We start from the raw sequence: 21608 nt of genomic DNA, 5'->3' as shown, positions 1-21608 counted from the left end.
CCTTGTCTGAAACAAGTTCAACTATCTTATTACCATGTAATTACGTTAATATTGATACTATGAATGGATTTATGTATCAAACTCGTGTACTTATATCCTTATGAAACTGCATTTTGTGATTTATACCAATCAACTTCTAAAATGTCATGTAAAGCCGTTTTTTTGGGGGGGGGCGAAATCGCTAAAGGGGGGCGAGGTAGGGGGGCGAGATCACTAGCCGGGGAGGGCGAGATCGCTAGCGATTTCGCCCCGGGGGGGGCGAGATCGCTAGTGATTTCGCCCCCGGGGGGGCGAGATCACGGGGGGGCGAGATCGCTGTCACACCGGTTCAAATGACAGGTCATCTTTAGGTCGAACCGTAACGAGCGCGACGTATATCTTCCACCTGTGATCCTTTCAGATAAAAGGTAGGTTTTCCCAAACTTTAAAGCCTGGTTAGAATTCGAATTACAACTAGTGTTGACGTTTTTACCTTCCTATGCAACTAAGTGGTGGAAAATCCTAACAAAACCATATTTATGTTAAAACGCTTTTTGTCAATGTTCCTTTGTAAATGACGCACTTTCATGTCATCCGAACGAAAAAGAAAAGATAATATGTTATGATTTAGTCTTCGATTAAAATTATCTATTGACCCACTGGAAAAACCCTTACAGTAGGTATATCATGTTCAGTCAAAGGATCTGTCGGGTTAGTGTGAAAAACTGTACAATTTGCCACAAGGGCAGATAAACTGGCGGCATTTGAACTGTTGATCTAGATGCAGAGCCGCCAGAGAAAGTACTCAAAGTAGTATGCTAGCCATAAAAACCCTATCTGCTTTAATTATCTTCTTTCACGTGTGTGTATATAACCTTGCAAAACACAATTTAACCCAAATGCACAAAAGGTTTTGAAAATTCAAACTGATGTTGATGGATGGATTCATATTGCTTCATTTACGCGCCATTTTGAGGATAACCGTTGGAAGTGCTTTGCAATCGCCCCCCAAAATCCAAGGTGATCAATTTATGTGGAATTTACAATGTTACTCTTATAGTAGAGAAATCCCTAACCTAAACGGAATATGGATGGCTAATCTTAGTATGACTGACTGTTGATTTTCTTATAGTTTTGTACCTTATGTGCAGTCTATCATAGTTCAGACGTTGTCAGTGACTCTATTTTTATACATGTCATGATGAATGAAGTCAAGCAACTAAAAGACGCTGACCGCTTTCATGATGTTATAAAACGTTGATGAAAGTTTAAAAGCAGTTACTGGATATGATTTTGGAAACAGATAGCATCCAAAATTTGTTTTGTGATGTCATAAAAGTTCTCGAAAGTATGTTTTCTGTGAGGGATTTTCACTGACGACTTTGCACCGTAGCAGTATTGGTGACAGGTGTGTATTCTCTTTCGGTCCATTATTTTCAGCTTCACAGCTTCAGTGGTGAAATTACTTCTTTAAGTTTCACCGCCTCCCAGAAAAATGATAGTGCATAGTGAGTTAATGAGTCATTGTTCGTTAATGGCAGGTAAAATGGTGGGTGCCTCATCGCGTGATCATCGGAACTAGAAAGACTCGTTTTCCTCAGTCATCGATCACTATTGGAGCCACTCTGTGCCCAAACATGGTTAGATCTGGTCAGAAATAACAAAATGTTGTCCCGTCACAAATGATACCGGTTTGGAAATTTCAGTCGAAAATCAAGCGTATTGTTCAGGGGAATCAGTGGGGAGTGACTCACTGAACTAGATGATAAAGTCTTGTTATACCCTGGAGTCACACCCAGTCATCAACAATGGGTCATCATCTTAATTCAGGCATAGTGCCTCTACACAACCACATAGCCACACTGATCAACCCAATAGTTTAATTACATCTAAAAGAGGAATATTAGATCTGTATCCCTGGTATAGAAAACTAACCAGCGCTGGTCGAGTGTTTTCTCTAAAACACATAAATCAATGGGTTTTTTTTTTCAACCATTATTAACCTACTACTCGCACGATTTGTACTGGCATTTTTGGCCGCTGGCTACAAGTTGTTTACATGCAACACAGCATGACTGTTTCAAACAGCCCGTGGTGATGTACAGCGCAGATTTATGTGCTTCTAGATTGACAAAGCATGCCTCAATGTTCATTAGCTTGAAAATGGCAAACAAGAATGGCTAACACCTTCTACTTATTTCGACTCCTCTTTTTCTTCGTTGAGTTTCAGTCATTGAATGACCAAGAATCACACTTGCAAGCAAACGAATTTACGTCATAAAAAAGAACATTTTGTAAGCTTTGCGTGTTTCGTCGTCTTGCAAATCACACCTTAACGTCACGGGCTATAGTCCGTGATACAAATCAAAATTGGTTAACAGTCTCCAACCAATGGAAACAGTGTGCAGTTACTTGATACATATTTTGTGTTCGCCCGTATCGTGTTCTTATTCTCTAGCTCTGGCTCTAGCCCGAAGACACGAATATCATTATCAGCTGTACTGGACGTTGTTTTGAAAAAGATGTCGTTATCTGTCACAGCGTCGTTTATGCCTCTCCACATCCTATGTCTATCATGCAGCATGATATCACAACTGTAGCTCTAGTGTTTGGCAAAGACTATTAAAATCACAACACGCGTCTTTTTTAAGTAGGAAAATTGAACATTTGAAGAATTCCAAGTTTGATACTTACTGACAGGCTTTGTTTTAGATGGCTGCATGATCAACGAACGCATCATTATTGAAGTGCGACAAAGTGGAGGGAAATAGCTAAAGATGACTGGTTTAGCAAGACTGCTGTGCATCGCGGTCATCTCAACTTGTGTTGGTGTGGTGTGGATGCAGTCCAGAGGCATAGGTGAGAAGCGCCGATGATATTCATGATAATCATTAACGAGATATCTCACTCATCCCATAACTCTAATCCGATTATTCCAAAGTGTCCAACCGAACAAGGTGAGCATTGAGAAAATTGTAATGAACATGAACACAGCGCATATTTGCAGTCTAAAGCGTCTTAACTAAGACGTAGTAATCTTTATTGAAATAACAAAAGTACAGCTACTAAGGTAATGTCTATACATACATACAGTACAAATAAACAGACATATATGAATATCTACATGTATAATTATGAAGTCAGCATGTTGAGTCTAGCGTGTCTAGCATGCTGAGTCTAGTTCCGAGGTATAAACATTCTTTGACACATTTATCTATTTGTACACAGATGCAGTAATGGTTATCGCCTCCCAGTTGAATTTAAGGAAATCATGATATTCTTTAGAGCAAGTGGAAAGAAATGTGAACAGCTAAGACATATGGAGAATAATGCAAATGCTTTTAAGTTTGTGGGGATTTAATTTCGAGGTATGCATGAAGAAAATGAGTTGTTCTCAATGGTTTGAAATTCACGGTTGAAACAAAAGGTAGGAAGGCAGAAGACAGAACAAACGTTTGGACGAAGAGGTTCAGGGCGAAGAGGTCGCTGCAGAAACTGCATACATTAAACCACCGCAGACGTCAACAGTCGCAGTATTATGAATGAGAAAAGCTTGTCTGAGTTTTAATATATTTGAAAAATCGGATAAAAATCATACTCAGAGGGGAGATTCAACAGTATATGTATATTGCCGAGAAAAGGGAGAAAACAAAGGCTTTGTTGGAAATATGTCTTTTGATTCGCTCTGAAGTATTTGTAATATACGTAAAATTTGTACTTTCGTTTCTTGCACACAGAATGGAGAAATATCCCCAAAGACCCGTCCATCTTCGAACACCCGCAGGACCCGACAGTGCACGACCGGGAGAAGGCTCTGTCAGAAGGCATCAACTACGCTAACCTGACCTGCCGAGCCAAGGGCAGACCGTACGTCCACTACAGCTGGCTCAAGGACGGGAAGGAGATAGATGCAAAATCCGACAAGTACGCCATAGCAGGCGGGTACCTGGTCATATACAACCCCGTGTACCCTGACGATCAGGGGACGTACCAGTGCATCGCCTACAACCCGCGGGGAGCGGACGTTAGCATGCCGGCATTCTTCGCTCTGGCACGTGAGTTGTAACCGCCATGAATATTTCATCAGTATGATAGGTGTCAGATACCAAATATGCAAATGAGGAACTGATTTGCATAATGTAAGCAATTGGGATTTTATACATGTGTACGTTAGTCAATGATAAACATCACCATGCATAAATCATGTAAATGTGTAGGTCATTTGCATAAAATTTACAAAAAGCTCTAAATATTTCATGGAGTTATGAGGTCGCCGAACTCTACTTTACTGAATACATTCATGATTACGTAGCGCACACAGTCCATTCCAGGAAAGGGTTGCAGTCCTTAGGACGGGACGTCAAGCCGTTGTCCACTGCACGTGCTTGTCTCAAAGACCTATGGGTATTTCCCCGGTACAATGAACCTGTAAATACTGAACATAGCGTCTTTCTTCTCTGTCACGACTAGTAGAAGACTAGATCTTCAGTGGTGGATCGAGATCTAAACAAACCCATTCATTTACACGCAATTACAGTCGTCATCAAGATATGATCATCATAGTTTGATCAAATATCCTCCCACCAATTCTTTGTCGTGACTACTCCATAACGGTACTTCCATACCTCGCATAAAGCTAATTTCGTTACAATCTATATGTCTTTCATTACCAAAGACGTTGGAACGTTTGACAAAACTCCCCGGTCTCCTGTGACTGTTACTGAAGGGAGGGGATTCAAACTTGAGTGTGGAGCTCCAGATGCGTTCCCCGGTAAGCCATTCTTTACAAGTTGTCAAAATTATTTTCTAGTATTTCACATTTCCATGTCCAGAAACTTGACTTGACTTGACTTGACTATAAGATATATGTCAAGGAGTTAACCACCCTCACTTCATTTTGAAAATAGACTTTAATTCTGTATGTCCACCCTTCATACATGCTTTATGCCCTTTCTCTCCAGCTCTGCACTACGGCTGGTACAAGGGCCATATCGCCAACCGGATCATTCCGAACGAACGGAGATACATCTCCCTCAAAAACGGAGACCTGTACTTTAAATATGCCATAGTCAATGACGCCGGAGAATACAGGTTAGTGAATGTAAGAGTTTTCAAAAATCAAGTTTTGTATTTGTATTTGTATTAGGCTAGAAGGATACAAATTTGAGTTCAATGCGGTTACAACCTTTGTAACAGTTTTGGCATACACATTCTTGATCATTAGCAGTCTGAAAATGAACTCTTCGCTTTGCACCTGAGGAATTGCCCTTTGGTTGTGGGAGACGGCTATCTTTTTTTTTAATTCTATCGCACAATCTACAAGTTGGTATTGTATAAATTTCTTGGTGCACAGGCTGAATAGCACATCAAAATAGAAGTACAATTTCCCTGTTTGATTAAAATATTTCATCATGTCTCAATAATCAACCTTGCTATTCTTCGCGTTTCTACTGACCGAATTCATACATTTCCCTGTTTTGTGTTCATTCTGTCGTCCAGGTGCTTCGTCCAGAATCAACTACAAACAGAATTCACAGGAGATTTGAACAACAGATCCAGTCCTATCATCACCGTGACTGTTGATCGTGACCTCAATCCACGTAGGAGATAAATCTACTATCATATCATTCCTTGCTTTATTTTCTACTTTAGATTGCATTCCGCCCAAATTTGACTTTAAAAAAATCAGTAAGCCGTTGATGGTCCTTGACACAACAAAGAGTAAAGCGTAAACGTATGATTACTACAAACTACACAACAGAAAGGGTAAAAGATTTAGATATTTTCTTAAATATCTTCCTAAGCAATAAAGATAGTAGATTTATAATATCTAGGTGGCGCTATGAGTTTTAGTGTCTTTTCTGATAACAAAGTCTTTTATGTATTTGCATTGTGGGAATTGTCACGTCTAAATATAAAGCAAAATCTCCTTATATACGTAAGCCATGCGGAGCAAACCAGTGAAATAAGGGTAAGATGTAGAAGAATTTTTTTTTAATTATCCCAACAGCTATACAGGATAGAGAACCGGTCATCATTCTCGCACCAGAGGATATCCAACCAATGGCAGGGTACTTGAGTGCAGAGTTGGAGTGCTTCGATGACGCATAGTGAGTAATTGTTATACTTGTGGGCCGTAATTGTTATAGTTTTTGTTGGTTCTTCTCTTTTCCTGTTACAATTACAGGTTTACTTTACATTCAGTTGATTTTGTGTACGGCGAAGTAATATCATTAATTGTGTTGAACACCAACTCTGTTGCCATCATTAGCATTTCTGATTGGATCTTGATTTATAACTATTTATTAATTATGTTCTATAACACTTGACTTTCTGTTATGTTTTTCCTTGTTTCGGTGTCCTGTAAGCCTATGTGATATGGGCGATACGTTGAAAAACATTCGTTCATTGTTACATAGTAAGTTGTTATGGTTTTGATTGTCATTATCCTGTAAATGTTCTCATAATCTAACGCCTTGACCAGTTCCAACGACGATTTCACCCTTTCATTTGTATACGCAACGAATTGCGTTTTGGGAAATATGTCAAAGCTGAAGGCCCCTGGGAAATAAACAAAATACAACTGGACATTTATGAAGCATTGACCGAAGCATTCATCTTTGATGTATTACCCACAGTGCAACTCGCTGCACATGCACAGTTTCCACTAGACGGCGATCGCGCTGCGCTCTCACTGCGACCTAAATAGGGCATGTCACGGTAACCTTCACTTTCAGTATATTATGCAAAACGTAAAAGTGTGACTGAGAGGACAACAAAACACACAAAGTTTAAAGAGATTCGTTTCTTTTCCATACAATTGAGGGATATGTCAAGATTTAGGTCGCAGAGAGAGCGCGGTGAGAGCGCCGTCCTAGTGGAAGGGGGGTATTATAGAAGGACCCTAGAAGGATATCATAGCCCATTTTTGCCTATTTTCAGCCCTGAATCAAACATCAAGTGGAGACGACTGGACAGGCCAGCCAGGGAAGGCGGTGTAGAAATCGAGTTTCCATCCAAAGCCCGGTTCAACTACCTCTCCCACGCGCTCATTATCCCAGAGATCAGCGAAGCAGACGGGGGAATCTTCGAGTGTACCGCCAGCAACCGCAAGGGATCCGTCTCACACGAGGCCCTGATCGAAGTTAGATGTAAGAAAAAAATAATGTCAAAGTCTTAGCGTTAAGTTCCGTATTTAGGCTGTCTATTCTTAACAATGGGAATCATGCTAGAAAAGGGCTGTCAAAATCACCTGCCTGAGTTTTACTCATATAATATTGGTATGGTTGTTCGGCCTCTAAAGTGTACTTTGAGTACTAAAGCGGGAGAATTTACGACACAACCACGCAAACCGTGATCATAACATATGGGATGACCTTCTGACCCCTCTTCGCTGCCTCTACAGAACATCAAAACATCGCAATCACGTATAACTATCAACATGCCATAGTCGACATTGTTGAATGAATTGCAAAAAAAAATTAGAGTTGATTAAATTTCAGAGATGGATCAATAATGTAGGTTGACTGTTATATACATAACGATATATCAGTAACAAAAGAACTTGCTATCTTATTATCATTATTTGAATGTATCTTAACAATTAATTTGTAATCGTTTAGCTATGCGTAGTTTTTCGCATCTGCGCCTGCTATACAATCAAACACGCGTGGATATTGGAGTTACTTTGATGATTATTATTGTCATGCGCTCCACAGCCTCACCATCGCCCAAAGTACCTTTTTCGAAAAAGCCACTCGTCATTGGAGGCAGTGTGACTATGTCATGTGAAGCGACGGGAAGTGAACCCCTCGTGTACAGTTGGTACTTTGGAAGGGACAAGATAGTGACTGATAACATAAAGTACGTCGTATCTACCGACAAGCTTACAGTCAAGAACATGGACCTGAATGACAAGGGGAGGTAAGATAATGATCTCCAGAAAATAGGATTTCATCAGGTTGGTAGAATATAGGAGAATTCTTATACACAACCAGTAGGTAATTACATTGGCTTACGTTTCGATGTATCTCAGACACCTTTCTCAGAGCTTCCAACTGGAGTTCTGCTTCTCGCCGCTATGTGTAGCCACGTTTGGGATTGTGTTCTCGGCGCAAAAGCACCACCAACATCAGCTTCACATAGCGGCGAGAAGCAGAACTCCAGTTAAAAGCTCTGTGGAAGGCGTCTGAGATACATCGAAATGTAAGCAAATGTAAGTACATAATGTACTGGTTGTGTAAGAGAATTGTCCTACACCCTAAGATACTGCTCTGTTGTCAATTCTAAAATTTGTAATGATCCTTTGGTTGTCTATACTTGAATATTATTTTTGATGATATTTCATGCGCTTAACACAGTATCATCTCACTTGCAGTTACCGGTGCATCATCACAAACGAACAGGGAGCAGGCACTGCCGAAATTCGATTACTGTCTAAACGTAAGTATAACTCTTGTTACATCAACACCGCCACTTTGACTACTTAAACGAAAGCGCGGTGAATGATACCAAAGTTCTTTGTACAAAAAGAAGGCTATTGCACAGTTGTTTCTTGTTTTATAATGGTCAGCATGCTGTTCTCGGATGAAAAGATTGGAGAAATCTGAATTCGTTGATGCACAACATTTCTTTCATGAGAGTTTCCTGTTTTACAGCACCAAACATCGTAATCCCGATCAGCCAGCAGAACGGGATGGAAGGATCCACCATCACCATGACTGTAACTTTTGAGGGACTTCCGGTTCCTACAATGGAGTGGATCAAACAGGGGGAAGTGATCGTAACTAGGACACCAGAGGGAGTTGTCACCAAAACAAGTTCAAGGTATTCTATCCTCTGCATCATTATTCCGGTAAGGTACTGAAAAGTTTTCTGTTGGGAACAAAGAAAAAAGTTTTATATCATCTATGCAGGCTCCTTAACCCCTAAGTTGACCCGTACCCCTAACTTGTTGACAATTCTGATTCGAGTCAACCTCGCTTCATTCATGTCCAATCTCCGTCGGTCGGTTTACATAACAATTAACGGACGTGTTTTGTTTAAATCTTCACCTTTGACACATTACCCACAACAAGTCGACGAAGGTTAGACGTCCAGGTAATAAGATATGCCAAAAAGCAGTTACTCAAGCAACTGGTAATGATCTTAGAAACGATCAGACGTTTCAGGTAGCATCCACTATCTTTCGTCAGTGACACTGTGGTCCAGGGACACTGACCGTTTCCAAAATCATCTCCAGTTGCTTGAGTAACAACTGCTCTTTTTAGTACTACCTAAAATGCATTTAGCTGTCGATGTGTACCTAGAACCATGATCTCCTTATTGCTGTTGTTCTTATTGTTAAAAAACAGGTACAACGTGACAAAGAAAGGTCATCTGGTCATCAGAAACCTCAGCCCAGAAGATGGAGGAAGTTACAGCTTCAGAATTCAAAACGTCCTGGGCAGTGTGGACACAGCAGGGAGACTATACATTGCACGTATGTTGAAGTATTCCTTTAACACAGTTTCCAAAACTTTATGGTTGGAATATCTCTATAAGCAAGTAAAGCTAACATGTCTAATGCCAAATAATGAAATTAACTCCACACGCATGGCAGCATAGAGCACATGATTGATTGCTTTAGACTTTGTGATTAGAAAAGATAGTGACACATTTAGCCCCACCTGATTGTATAGAGGGTTTTCCTTATTATCCTTTATTGTCTAATTAGTAGAATCATATTATCTTATACTGTTTAATTAGTAGAATTGTAAGATATATTCTGTATTCTTTCTCTCTTTGCTTGTTGTAGTTTATAGTTAACCATATAAAAGTGACTGTACTTTTTTGTGATGTCAATAAAGCTTCTATCATAATTGCTTTCATGTCAGTTTTATATTTAAACTAAAGTTCCAGCTCAGTTGAATCAGCAAAGTGCTATAATTGAAAAATAAAAGAATAAAGATTAGAATTATGATATGACATCCAAACAAAAGTATGCTTGCCTAGACATTTCTATTTCATTGGTTCAGAGAAATCGCGTATTGTACAAGGCCGTGGACCAAAAGATGTCAACATGGAACAAGGAAGCACTACAACCATCCCGTGTGAAGGGCAGATAGACACTCTGCTGGAAAGTGTCAACTCCTGGTTTGTGGACGGCAGGAAGATCGACTTTGTGAAGGAATCATTCAACTACAAGAGGGTAGGTAGAACTTTTGAGAGAATAGTTCTTAGTAGAATGTTTTCGACTTTAGAAGGCAATTGCATCGTGCAACCATATACACCAAATCGACTTACAAGAAACCTACATTCCTTGACCTATGTCACCCCTCGTTGCAGAACTGAGTTTCTTCCCAAGAACGGGATTCTTTTCCTACAGAGGCAGTAACCGTACCGTCAATAGCAGCCTTCAGGGAGAAGATGGCTCATCTGAATTGACTACTTTCAGCATACCTTATGATCACGACAAAACTACCACATGTTCAAGTACTTATCAGTGACCCGACACAACAGTACTAGTATGACAGATTAATCGGCTCGTCGATGTTGGTCACCTATCCTGAAGAAGAAGAATTGACTTGTTCTGCAAATTGATTTATTTTCGTCCTTGAATCCATCTTATAGGGGCCTAAAGGAGAACTGATCATCAAGAACGCAAACGTCATGATGCACGATGGTGTGTACACCTGCGCACTGGACACTTCTGTCGATGAACAGACTGCAACAGCCAGAGTGCGGATCAAAGGTAAGATCGAGCATGAATTTTGAACTTTCTTACATTCAAACCAGGTCCGTATCCATAGATCTATAGGTCCCCCATCATCATCATCACTATATCGCAGCCAGGCACTGCCTTCGCATTAGCTTATAGCAGGTCCTGGTTGAAAATGCTGGGGCCTAATACGCAGCCCTGTATAATATGTCCCACAGTTTGGGTAGAGTGACCAGAACGACACTCAGCTGAGTTCACCCGTCCCCATTTTAGTAGGTTGTCTCTGGTCCTACCTACTCCGCACCTTGCTCTGTTCGGGCCCACCCATTCCCTTCTGGGTAGGTGAGTGCCATGAAGAATTGACTCACAAGGGGACTGGAGAGCTTCATTTGATTTAAGAGTGTCGGAAGCTTTCCGGCAATCTACTCTGTGTTTGGCAGTCTCCCTAGGGTTCAGACTCTGTATGGTCATGAAGCTCTTTCTGGACTTGAATCTGGACTTGAGGTCCACAATCTAGAACAAATGAATGTGTCAGGATCTTCACCGTTTTAACCATCCCCAACATTTTTCCACCTGAAGGTGTGAGCGAAGCGCCAGTTGGAGTGAAGTTTGAGAATGTGGGGTCCAACACCGCTACTCTCCGCTTCACTCAAGCCAACACCAATGGAGACAGCTGTAAGGAGTATGTGGTGGAGGCGCAGACAGAGTTCGATGACATTTTCTTCACTGACAGACTGTGGACCCAGGTTTGGAGGGGATCACCAAATTCCCTCAGAAGTGAGTACATGATATTCGAACACTAGGTATACGGGACGCCTGAAGCTCGGTGCAATGCCAGATGTGTTGGTCTGTACGTGAGATTTCCATACAAAACAACTGTCACAGTCACGATATTCTCACACAAAACGGAGCCCTCTGGAATTTAGATCTCTTTATATATCAATGTCTCTGCCAGTGATGACATGGTATGTCCCATGAGAAAGTTAATATTAGAAATATATATATATATATATATATATATATATATATATATATATATATATATTTATATATATGTGATGCAACAAAAGGTAATTAATAATATACCTGACTGTAGGTGAGCTAAAATGTAGAAGTTTCGCTCTTCAAAATGTGTTTTACTTTTGAGAAATATTATTTTTCATTAGATGGACGCGGTGGGTCTAAGCTACTCAACCTGAACAATCTGAAGCCGTTTACCGAGTACAGCTTCCGGGTTATGTGTATGAACTTGTACGGAATGGGTGAGCCGAGCTGGCCGACCGAGAGAAACAGGACTTTGCCAGGAGGTATGATTGTAGTAAACATTAACTTTGTTTTATATGCAGCACGGTGACAGAGACTTTTGGATATCAAAAACGGCTATGCCTACACTTTGATGAATTTGTATATATATCATTTTGTCGTTTCTCTACTAAGTATTATCTACCATAGGCCGTCTTCGTAATTACTGTTTGTTTTGTTAGAATTTTTGTGGTGAACTGTAATAAAAGTTTGAACGCTAGGAACAATAACATTGACGAGAAATATAAGAAAAATTCTTAAAACTGTTTTAAATCACAGCCCCACCTCGAGCTCCAGGGAAGCTTGGTTACGGCAATGGTATGGCAGGAGATGTGCTGATGAGCTGGGAGGTACGTGACACTGATCGTATACGTACCTGGTAATGGTAAAATGGTTCGGTAGTACTGCTCGTACAATAAAGCGTTAGTATCATCTTTTTACTTTAAAGCTGAAATACAATGATAGCTTTATTTATGATACCAAATTTGAGACCAATCTTGTTTGCACCTTGAGAGAACAAATATTTTATGAATCAGTTATGAATCTTAATCAGCTTGAAAAATGCAGGTCAGGATGCTAACAAAAGTACGGTTGTGTCTTGACGCTCTCCTGTAGCCACTCCAAGAATCAGACTGGGGAGATATCACGGTCGGATACCGTGTACGGTACCGTCGACAGGGTACCGGGGACAAGTACCGGGTGGTGTACATCGACAACCCTGAGGCAGCAGCCTACGCGCACACCCAGCCTCCAGCACCCGTCAACGTTCCGTACGAGTGTAAGATCGCGGCGTACAATAACTACAGTGTTGGACCGGAGGCCACGTGGATCGCCTATTCGTCTTCAGGCCGTGAGTATACTCAATGGAGTAGAAAACCAAATCGTCTCTCTCTAGCAGATGCATGACCGTGAGTGAATTTGGTTTGAATATAAACGACACACAACACTCCATGCCCAACACCATGCCATTATCATCCCTTCCCTTGAATCGTACACACTCAGAATATCTAGACTTTGCATTGATGATCCACACCTGGTAGTGCTTAACGTTTATATGTTGATCATCGATAAATCAAACTCTACAATCCTTTCCAACAGAGTACCTAATTCGTAATATCCTTTCAGTGCCAGATTACCCAAGGAACTTGGAAATCATAAGACAAACGAACAACAGTGTGACGATGCAATGGGAGAAGATCCCGAACTTCAACGGCCCGATCCCGTTCTGGGGTGTCCGGTACTGGCGAGAGCAAGATCGCCCAAGGGCTGCCCGTCGTACTGTGAGTTAACGAAACTTGCATGAACGTTTTTGATGTTGACGATCTGTGAATAGTATAGCATCCTTCATATTTATGAACTGCATCTTACATGATGCAAATGCAACGTGACATGATTACTCAAGTATATATGAAGATATGACTACATGATTAATATGTAATTTCCCATCCTAGTCATACAACAACAAAAAAGAGTCTAACGTACAACGTGTTTTGTAGCTCTATTCCTGCGGCTAAGCAAATGTAGACATTATATTTGACGAGTGTTCTGTCCGTGACTGTCGCAAACGATCAAACGATAGTCATAGACAGCACGAATGAATATCTTTGGAATTATGCCGTGCTCACCATTTGTTTTTTTTTTCTCTTACGTGGACTGTGGTGCAGAAACGTGCAGTTAGCTGGTGGTGGGACACCTGGGTAAGTAACAATCACACTTATACAGGTCCATGATCTGGTGGAAAACGGTCAGTTGTGTCAGGCCTGATGTTGCTGTTGTCGATTATGCTGTTTGTTTGATGCTGATGTGTTTTGTTTTACATAACGGAACAAACTGTTGATCACTTTTCTCAGTATCATGGTCTCCAAAGTTGTCACAACGTAATGGCTTACAGCTTTTCATGTCGTTCATTTAAATATTTTTCGACAAATGAACGATAGAATCACATTACATAGTGAGCAGTGCTAAAGATATATGCATATAAGTGATTTAGATTGTGACTGCATAACAGGTAGTAAGTGAAAGATTTAGAATTCAAATATTTGACGAAAGTCAGTTGCAATGTATGATATTGATGTCATGCTGTTGGTAATGCACAGCGATTTGAATATTGAAAAATATGTCACGAACGCGTAAATCTTCGCTAGCTCCGTTACATCCCAGAGGAAGAGGAGGAGGATGAAACAGGGTTCCAGTACGCCCGTCTCTATGACGACGGTCTGACCAAGCTATCAGGACCTGCTGGCAAGGAGACGTACATACTTCGTGGACTTCAGCCGAGCACGCTCTACAACTTTCAGGTTCGGAACTACCCTTTTCTGGTGAAATCAAACCCGCCGCTCAGTTGTGAGCTACAAAGAAATACATGTAGTCTTTACAAATTTGATTGACGTTTTCACTTCTTTACTAAATCATTCCATAGCCAGTAACGACACTGTTGGGAACGTTTTCCAGGTGCGAGCCAACAGCCATCCATATTTTGGCGAATACAGCAACATCACCCGTGCGATAACATTGCGAGAATCAAACCCATGGCTCATCGGATGTACGTTCAGGTTTCCTACATTCAGAAGTATGGTTGAGAAGATATATGGTGATTACTATGGTGATACGTACCTATTTCAAATTTACCGTCCTGTCTGATCATAAAGGGTTCTATTACAAACGTATGTTGAAAATTCTAATTGGAGATATTATAGCAACAGGATGATGAACAATCAAATGATTCTGACGTACTACGTGTAACTGTTTTGTCCCTAACAGTGAGGGGCACCTGGTGGATGCCGATGCTATTCTGGTACCTGATCATATTGCTGATAGTCCTGCTGCTCATCTTTTGCTGTTGTTGCTGTCTTTGGTGCAAGATGAGGCATCGTCATGACCCGGTTAGTCTTTTCTAAACCATTGTTTTCAACGACACTCAAATTTGATGATGATCGTAATAGCTTAGAATTACTTATTAGATCACTATTGAGACTGGCATGGTATGTTTTTTTGTAATGGTAGCAATAATGTTATACACCTGCATGTATATAATATCTGTAACAACGTATGGTAACGTTGCTGAATGTTTGCTTTGTGCTGTAAGTTTGCACTCTCTGACAGTCTACAAAACGTTTCACTCTGTGATCAGGTCTACAAGCTGTATGGTATTTATACGTATAAACTACATACTTTTCAATGACTTCCAGAAGGAGGAGTCTATTCCCCTCGCCAAGAGAAAGGAAATGTCAAAGGATTATGGAGTAGACGGTGAGCCTTTGTTCTGCTACATGATTTAAGCAATAAGATGCTAAGCTATGATTCGCTCATCATTTCGGGCAATTTGTTATTTCTTTCAAAATATTCTTTAAGAATATTGAAATTGAATTGACCACATTGCCTTCATAAAGTCATGCCTTATTTTCAGTTATGACACCCTACCACAAGAACGTCCTTCGTCATTTCCGGGACACAATCACCCGATACGTCAGTCCAAAACCTGTTGCCGATCATCTCGTTGAAAGAGAGGTGGGTATCATAGGTTTGTATCAAGTTTCCATGAAAGAATCTGATGAGCGATGTAACTTGTACCAATTCTGTAAAAACAAAACATTATGTCTGCCACAGGCCTTACCACAGACAATAGCAGGGCAGATCAAGCAGATTGAAGAACCTGATTTGGCCAACGAGAGGCTGTTGGACATCCTGCCTAACCGTCCTGATTTTGCCTTCGACCACTTCTGCGATGGAGTCCGCCCTGAACACCCTTGGCTGTCTGATCTACTGGAGGAGAGAGGTACGTTTGTTTGACAGACTATTTTTTAGCATTACGCTATACCTCAGACCGTTTAACACACATTTGATATTTGTCAATATTGCTGTTTACGTTTTTATAAGGCATGACCGGTTTCTGTAACTACCTAATAAACCAAATAGTAGTGTTTATAATTTCCAGTGGCAAAATGGGCCTTCTCATTGGTCAACGTCATATGATGATAACATATCACAACGTTAGCTGTCATCATCAATTTGAAAGTATTTTTCACGATGTTATCTGGAATCGATTAAGTGCAATAGATATCGGTGCCATTGGTTGCTGACCTTATGTTCGTTTGTCTCACTGTTTTACTTGCGTTGTTACCATATCAGAAGAAGAAATGACAGACGAGCACAGGTCTATCCTCCAGTCCCACCAGGAAGCCCTGGCTGCAACTGTCGACCCTCATCCCGTCATCAACCATATGAAGGAGAATAGGGTTGGTTTTCCCTCCATTATTTTATATCACTAGTCATTAAAAACAATCCCTTTCACATGGCACTATGTATCAACTGATCAGTAGCGATAAAAGTTAAAAGGTACGGAGAGGTTTTCTGTCTTCATTCACATTTACATTTCGTGGTACTTTGTACTTTTGTAATCATAATGGCTTGATTTCTGTACGTAGTACTTCAACCACATGGAGGCAGAACATCTCAAGACCATTCCCAGTAAAGAAGAGACGAACAATACTGTGATTGACATGGTTAAAGATCGTCCTGACCCCGCCTTCTATCACTACCTGATGTGCCTCAACCAGCAGGACCCGGGTCTGGCCGCCAAGATCGGAGGTCAGAAAACTGGGATACCTTGTGTTATCCTTACTAGTATGACTGTAGTAATCCTCACTCACCCAAGTATGTCTTTCCAATTATCGGTCAAGCAGCGTTTCATTCATTCTCAGTGAAGGGAACATGTGCCTTTCACATAGATCGTCGGTTTAAGCTGTCCATTTATCAATTCAGTATAAAACCCATAGCTAATAATGGATCCTTCCCGTTGAACGCCAAAAGCTTCGCCCCTGTTCTATTTCGAACACCTCGGTCAAAATGGCGCCGCCACTATGTAGTTGATAGTTACCAACTGACATCGGTTTAGCTTTTTTGGCCCCAAAATACTCTCAGAACAGGCCAAAGGAAAACGCCATGCCTTCTTTGTTGAAGACTACATCCAACGAGTACAGTTATTTGAGAAAGGTTTCGTTGTGGTATCCTGTGGAGTATCTTTGTGTATTTGTTTGGACCTGGTTGTTATTTTCTCAGTCACACGTTTCTCTCTCCAGGACCAGACTATCCGGTGGACATCAAGAGGCTTGAGCTTGAGATGGAGAACAGGATGATGGACACCCGCATGCAGCCACCTCTCATGGTTGCCAATGGACCATATGATGACGACAAGAGTGGTAAGGACGCTATGCGTACAATAATAGATACGATGTTGTACGTTATACATGCTTGGTGGTGGCATGGAGCAAATGTCAATGTAGTCCTCGCCTCTAATGGTCACTGCTATGCATATGGCACCAAATTGCAGCAAGGACTGGGTGTTATTCACTGCTACTATACATGTAGTATGGACTTATAGAGGGATGTTTGCTAGTGTGAGCATAGTTGTCAAACGGATGTTGTGCGAAGACAGTGCGGTGCTGTGTGCACGTTTGCGGTATTTGACTCTTAGACGTGCAATACTTCATCTGAAGATGGAAAAAATAACGGCAAAGGTGACCCGTGCTTTCTGCTTCTGGAGGGTTCGAGTCCCCCCCCCCAAATCCCATCAAATGATTTTTATAAAAATCATGAATAATTGATTTTCATCTTGACCTTCAGATGCTGATTCCTACAATATCGACATGCCTATGCTGAGCAGTATGATGCCGAACTTGGTGGCCGTAGAGCCAGTGGAGATGAAGATGGATGCTGTGGACGCTCAAAACTTGTCTTCTGGACTGGACGGTACGTTTAGGCTTTCAATACCCCTTTTATCTATCGTGTATGTTTGATATATGCCTTGCCTGAACATGTTCATAAACTATGTATACTTTATGCCTACCTGCCTAAGTGCCTACGCCAGTGACTGGCCCCTTGCTCCCTCCGTGATATTTCTCCAGACTGCACGATTCGCCGCACTCCTCTCCGCCAACTTAATACTTTGTCCGATGTCCTTTTCAATCTGGTCTCTCCATCGTTTCGGGGGTCTCCCCCGTGGCCTGGGCTTTTGGAAATCTTGATAGTATGCTTTGTTGACAAGTGTGTGTGGAGGTCTTCTCACAACGTGACCAAACCACCTTAGTCTTCTGAGTCTGATGGAATCGATAATGGTGTTTTCTATACCCAGTCTCGCTCTTATTTCCACATTCGGAATTCGGTGGCGAAGTGAAACACTGAGGATCGCCCTTAGGCATCTCATCTCGAAAGCCAACAGGAGAGACTCATCAGACTTTTTTAGAGTCCAAGTTTCACATGCATAAGTGGCAATTGGTAGTATGAGTGCTCGGAAAAGACGCATTTTAAGACATCTACTGAAACTCTTGCAGTTCCATACTGTTTTTCTTAGCCTACCAAATGCGGATGCGGCCAGAGAGATCCTTCTCTTTATATCATTTGTGGTGCCAGGTACAACACTTCCTAGGAAAACAAACTCAGGGACTTTTTCAACATTTTTACCCTCTATGAAGATGTTTTCTTGTTCTATACTAGAGATGACTTTACATTTTGCAGCATTCACTTTCAGGCCCCATTTCTTGCATGCTACTTCGAGCTCTTTTGTCGAGAGCTGAAGTTTACTGAATATGGCTGCTATAAGTGTGGTGTCATCTGCATACCTTTCCTCTGTGGATAGGTTATCATGGAGTTGAAAAGTTGTGTCAAGACTTTTCAGCTCATCCATGACAAACTCCAGGAATATGTTGAACAGGACTGGGGACATGAGGCAACCCTGTCTGACTCCTACACCGACTTGGAACCAGTTTGTGATCTGTCTATTGATTGTTATTGCACATTGAGTGTTTCTGTACAGTTCTTCAATAATATTTACAATTTTTGCCTCTACCCCAATCGCTCTCATCATTTTCCATAGAGCTTTCCTCCATACTGTGTCAAAGGCGGCCTTAAAGTCAATAAAATGGAAGTGTCTTACAACAAATATGGCATCAACTGTGCCTCTACCACTTCTGAAACCAAACTGGGATTCCTTGAAGTGAGCTTCTGTTCTTTCCTTCATTCTGTCAAGAAGTATCCTGGAGAAAACCTTACCCGGAATTGACAAAAGTGAGATGGCCCTGTAATTCGCAGGGTCCATCTCCTTCCCTTCTTATGCACGGGTATGACCAGCATTTTAGACCATTCTTTTGGTGGAATTTCCTCATTCCAGACTTTTGTGAAGATAAGGTATAACATGTCAAGCATAGCTTCTCCCCCACTAGCTAGAACTTCGGCAGTAATTTCATCTGCCCCAGGGGCCTTCCTCCATTTCATTCTCTTTATAGCCAGCTCAATTTCTTCCCTTGATATCGGGGGTCCTTTAGCTAGATTTGCTGAAGGTTCTGGGATATCTTCTAGTGCCTCTACCTGATGCTGGAACTCAGTGTTTAGATGTTCCTTGAAATGTTGTTCCCAGACATTGAGGACATCATTAGGATTAGAGTGTTTTATACCATTTTTATCCGTAACAATGTTTAGAGGTTTTTTTGGCTTGTTTTCCAGTTCACGGACCGTTTTAAATAGGTTATGTGAGTTGTTATTAGCGTAGTCTTTTTCCATAGATTGTACTTTGTTCCTGTATACTTTATGAAGCTGGCTAAAGTGTTCACATTACTTAACAGTTTTCCAGCCACCAGCCGAGGCGCATCCGTTTGAGTCCCAGTCCGGGAGCACCATTGAAGTAGAAAATGAACAACCCGTCATCATTGAGATTGTTGGAGACGGTGAGAAGACTTTTTCGTGTTTATGCTGAGGCCATAGACCCTACATGATTCTAGAAATGCTATATGAATCTTGAAACTCCAGTCTTACGTACAGTTGGATACCGCAATGGTATATGATAGATGCTGAGGTCATTAAGTCATCTAAGAACAAAACCAATATGCTGTTGTGTGTGATAGTGGCTTAGATTTCACTGCTTTATTCTTTGTAAATTCTCCACTGTTGTATGTATGTATGTTTGGTGACACCCAACATCAGCATTGCCTTGTTGGGATTTCAATAAAATTACTTTTAAAAAATAATGACATTTTGCCTTTTGTCCTTCTAGCTGAGAGCATACGCTGGCTTTACGAAGGGGTTCCACTGCCCAACAACGACTCCTACCGCCAGTACACTGAAGGTGGTGACATTAACTCCCTCTTCATTGCCGAAGTCAACACGCAGAACCAGGGATGTTACACCTGCGAAGGTACCACTGAGTCGGGCGTCGTCAACTGCGACATATTCATCAAGGTCCGGGAACCGCGGGCTCAAATTGTGTGAAACACATTACTGCCATCATGTTTACTGGCCGAAACATTTTACTATATAGGCTGAAGTGTTTGAATCTCACGCAGACAGAAAACAGTATGTACAAACATCTTGGATATAGAAAGTGGCAACGTGTTAACGCGTTGACTTTTGAAACTTTTAGGGTTACTAAGTATCAGGTGATGTAATTTAGACTTATATAGGTATATTTAGTGCTTTTGAAATGTTTTACTTATCTTACTGTTTAATGGTGTATTGCATTTAAAGCAGTGACATGATGTGCACGTGCCTTGTAATGAATTTGAATATTAATACAAATTGTTTGATAAATTGTGTAATTGGCAGGGATTTACTACATATTGTATCATAACTTTTAAAGTGTAAGGATTCAAGAAAGGGTATGTTGAAAATCTGTACTTGATAACAATGAATACCGTCTTTCTATATTCTATTTAACGTTTAGGAATTTTTACTTATTGACGATAGTATTTTCGTCTTTTTTTACAAGGTCTCATTTCTTACAAGTTTTGTCATGAATTCGTCAGAAGGTGTACAAATGATGGTGTTAGATGTGTGTTCAAATGGAGGCCTTTTTACACTATACATACAAATAACATAGTTGTTGCAATTGTCGTCTGTGTGTGTGTGTTTTGTCATGGCAATATTCATTAAACTAATCCTAAGGCTATTTGGGCTTTGATTAACCAAAATTGATATCAATAAAATAAAGATGCATTCCATTCTTCCGTACGTATTGAGTAATAACGACCGGCGTATCAAATTTCCTTCGACCACCATTGAGAGCAACACGATGACAGATCTGGATAAGATTTATATTGCCCTGGTAATCACCCCAAGGCCAATAGACTCCCTGTAGTGTAAGCCTAACGACACAATGCTGTGCAATGTATGATAGTTGCAAACAAGGCTTCACGGGTCGATTCACTGACGTCATGACCTGGCCTTACAGCAAAACGTCTCAAAGCCTGCACAGCAGTGGGGCAATTAAGTCATAATCATGTGATGGCTCCCCCCCCCAAAAAAAAAACAGAATGGAGAGTTTGTTACCAACTGTTAATCTAGATATTAGATCAAATCTGATATCAAATTTGAACTTGACTAATAAGACTCCATCATAAATCAAGCCACTTCACGAGACTCAAAATTGCACAACGCATAGAAAATACATCCTTACCTGCTTAGTTTATCATCAGCGGCCGGAGGTGATCGAAAAGCGCAATAAATCAGCACCGCCCTTTCATTAGATTGGTCCGCATGGTAACGCGGCACGACCGATTTGCCCAGGTGTATCATTGCGCGGTCAAGCATAGAAAAAAGGCAACACTTTGTCCAGATTTGTTGAGTTACCCGAACCTCCTGC

At 41.0% G+C, this 21608-nt stretch overlaps 1 protein-coding gene across 1 annotated transcript; it reads left to right on the top strand.

Moving 5' to 3' along the window:
- The first annotated feature begins 322 nt into the window (after positions 1-322).
- LOC118423600 (contactin-2-like) lies at positions 323-20977 on the top strand. The gene is made up of 32 exons (XM_035831827.1): positions 323-407; positions 2692-2838; positions 3717-4034; positions 4655-4750; positions 4941-5070; positions 5479-5579; positions 5990-6089; positions 6922-7130; positions 7698-7902; positions 8357-8421; positions 8637-8805; positions 9333-9460; positions 9996-10168; positions 10591-10711; positions 11258-11455; positions 11845-11985; positions 12260-12330; positions 12596-12830; positions 13106-13260; positions 13645-13677; positions 14125-14277; positions 14432-14522; positions 14741-14862; positions 15169-15229; positions 15387-15487; positions 15587-15755; positions 16109-16215; positions 16405-16567; positions 17059-17178; positions 17603-17728; positions 19597-19698; positions 20025-20977. Exons 2-32 carry the CDS (start codon positions 2757-2759, stop codon positions 20237-20239), a joined length of 4260 nt encoding a protein of 1419 aa, XP_035687720.1. The 5' UTR covers positions 323-407; positions 2692-2756; the 3' UTR covers positions 20240-20977.
- Positions 20978-21608: the final 631 nt, after the last annotated feature.

The sequence above is a fragment of the Branchiostoma floridae genome, chromosome 9 (genome assembly GCF_000003815.2).
Source record: "Branchiostoma floridae strain S238N-H82 chromosome 9, Bfl_VNyyK, whole genome shotgun sequence".
NCBI lineage: Eukaryota > Metazoa > Chordata > Leptocardii > Amphioxiformes > Branchiostomatidae > Branchiostoma > Branchiostoma floridae.
Note: the sequence above shows the minus strand (reverse complement) of the source record. Positions and strands in the feature narration are given on the sequence as shown.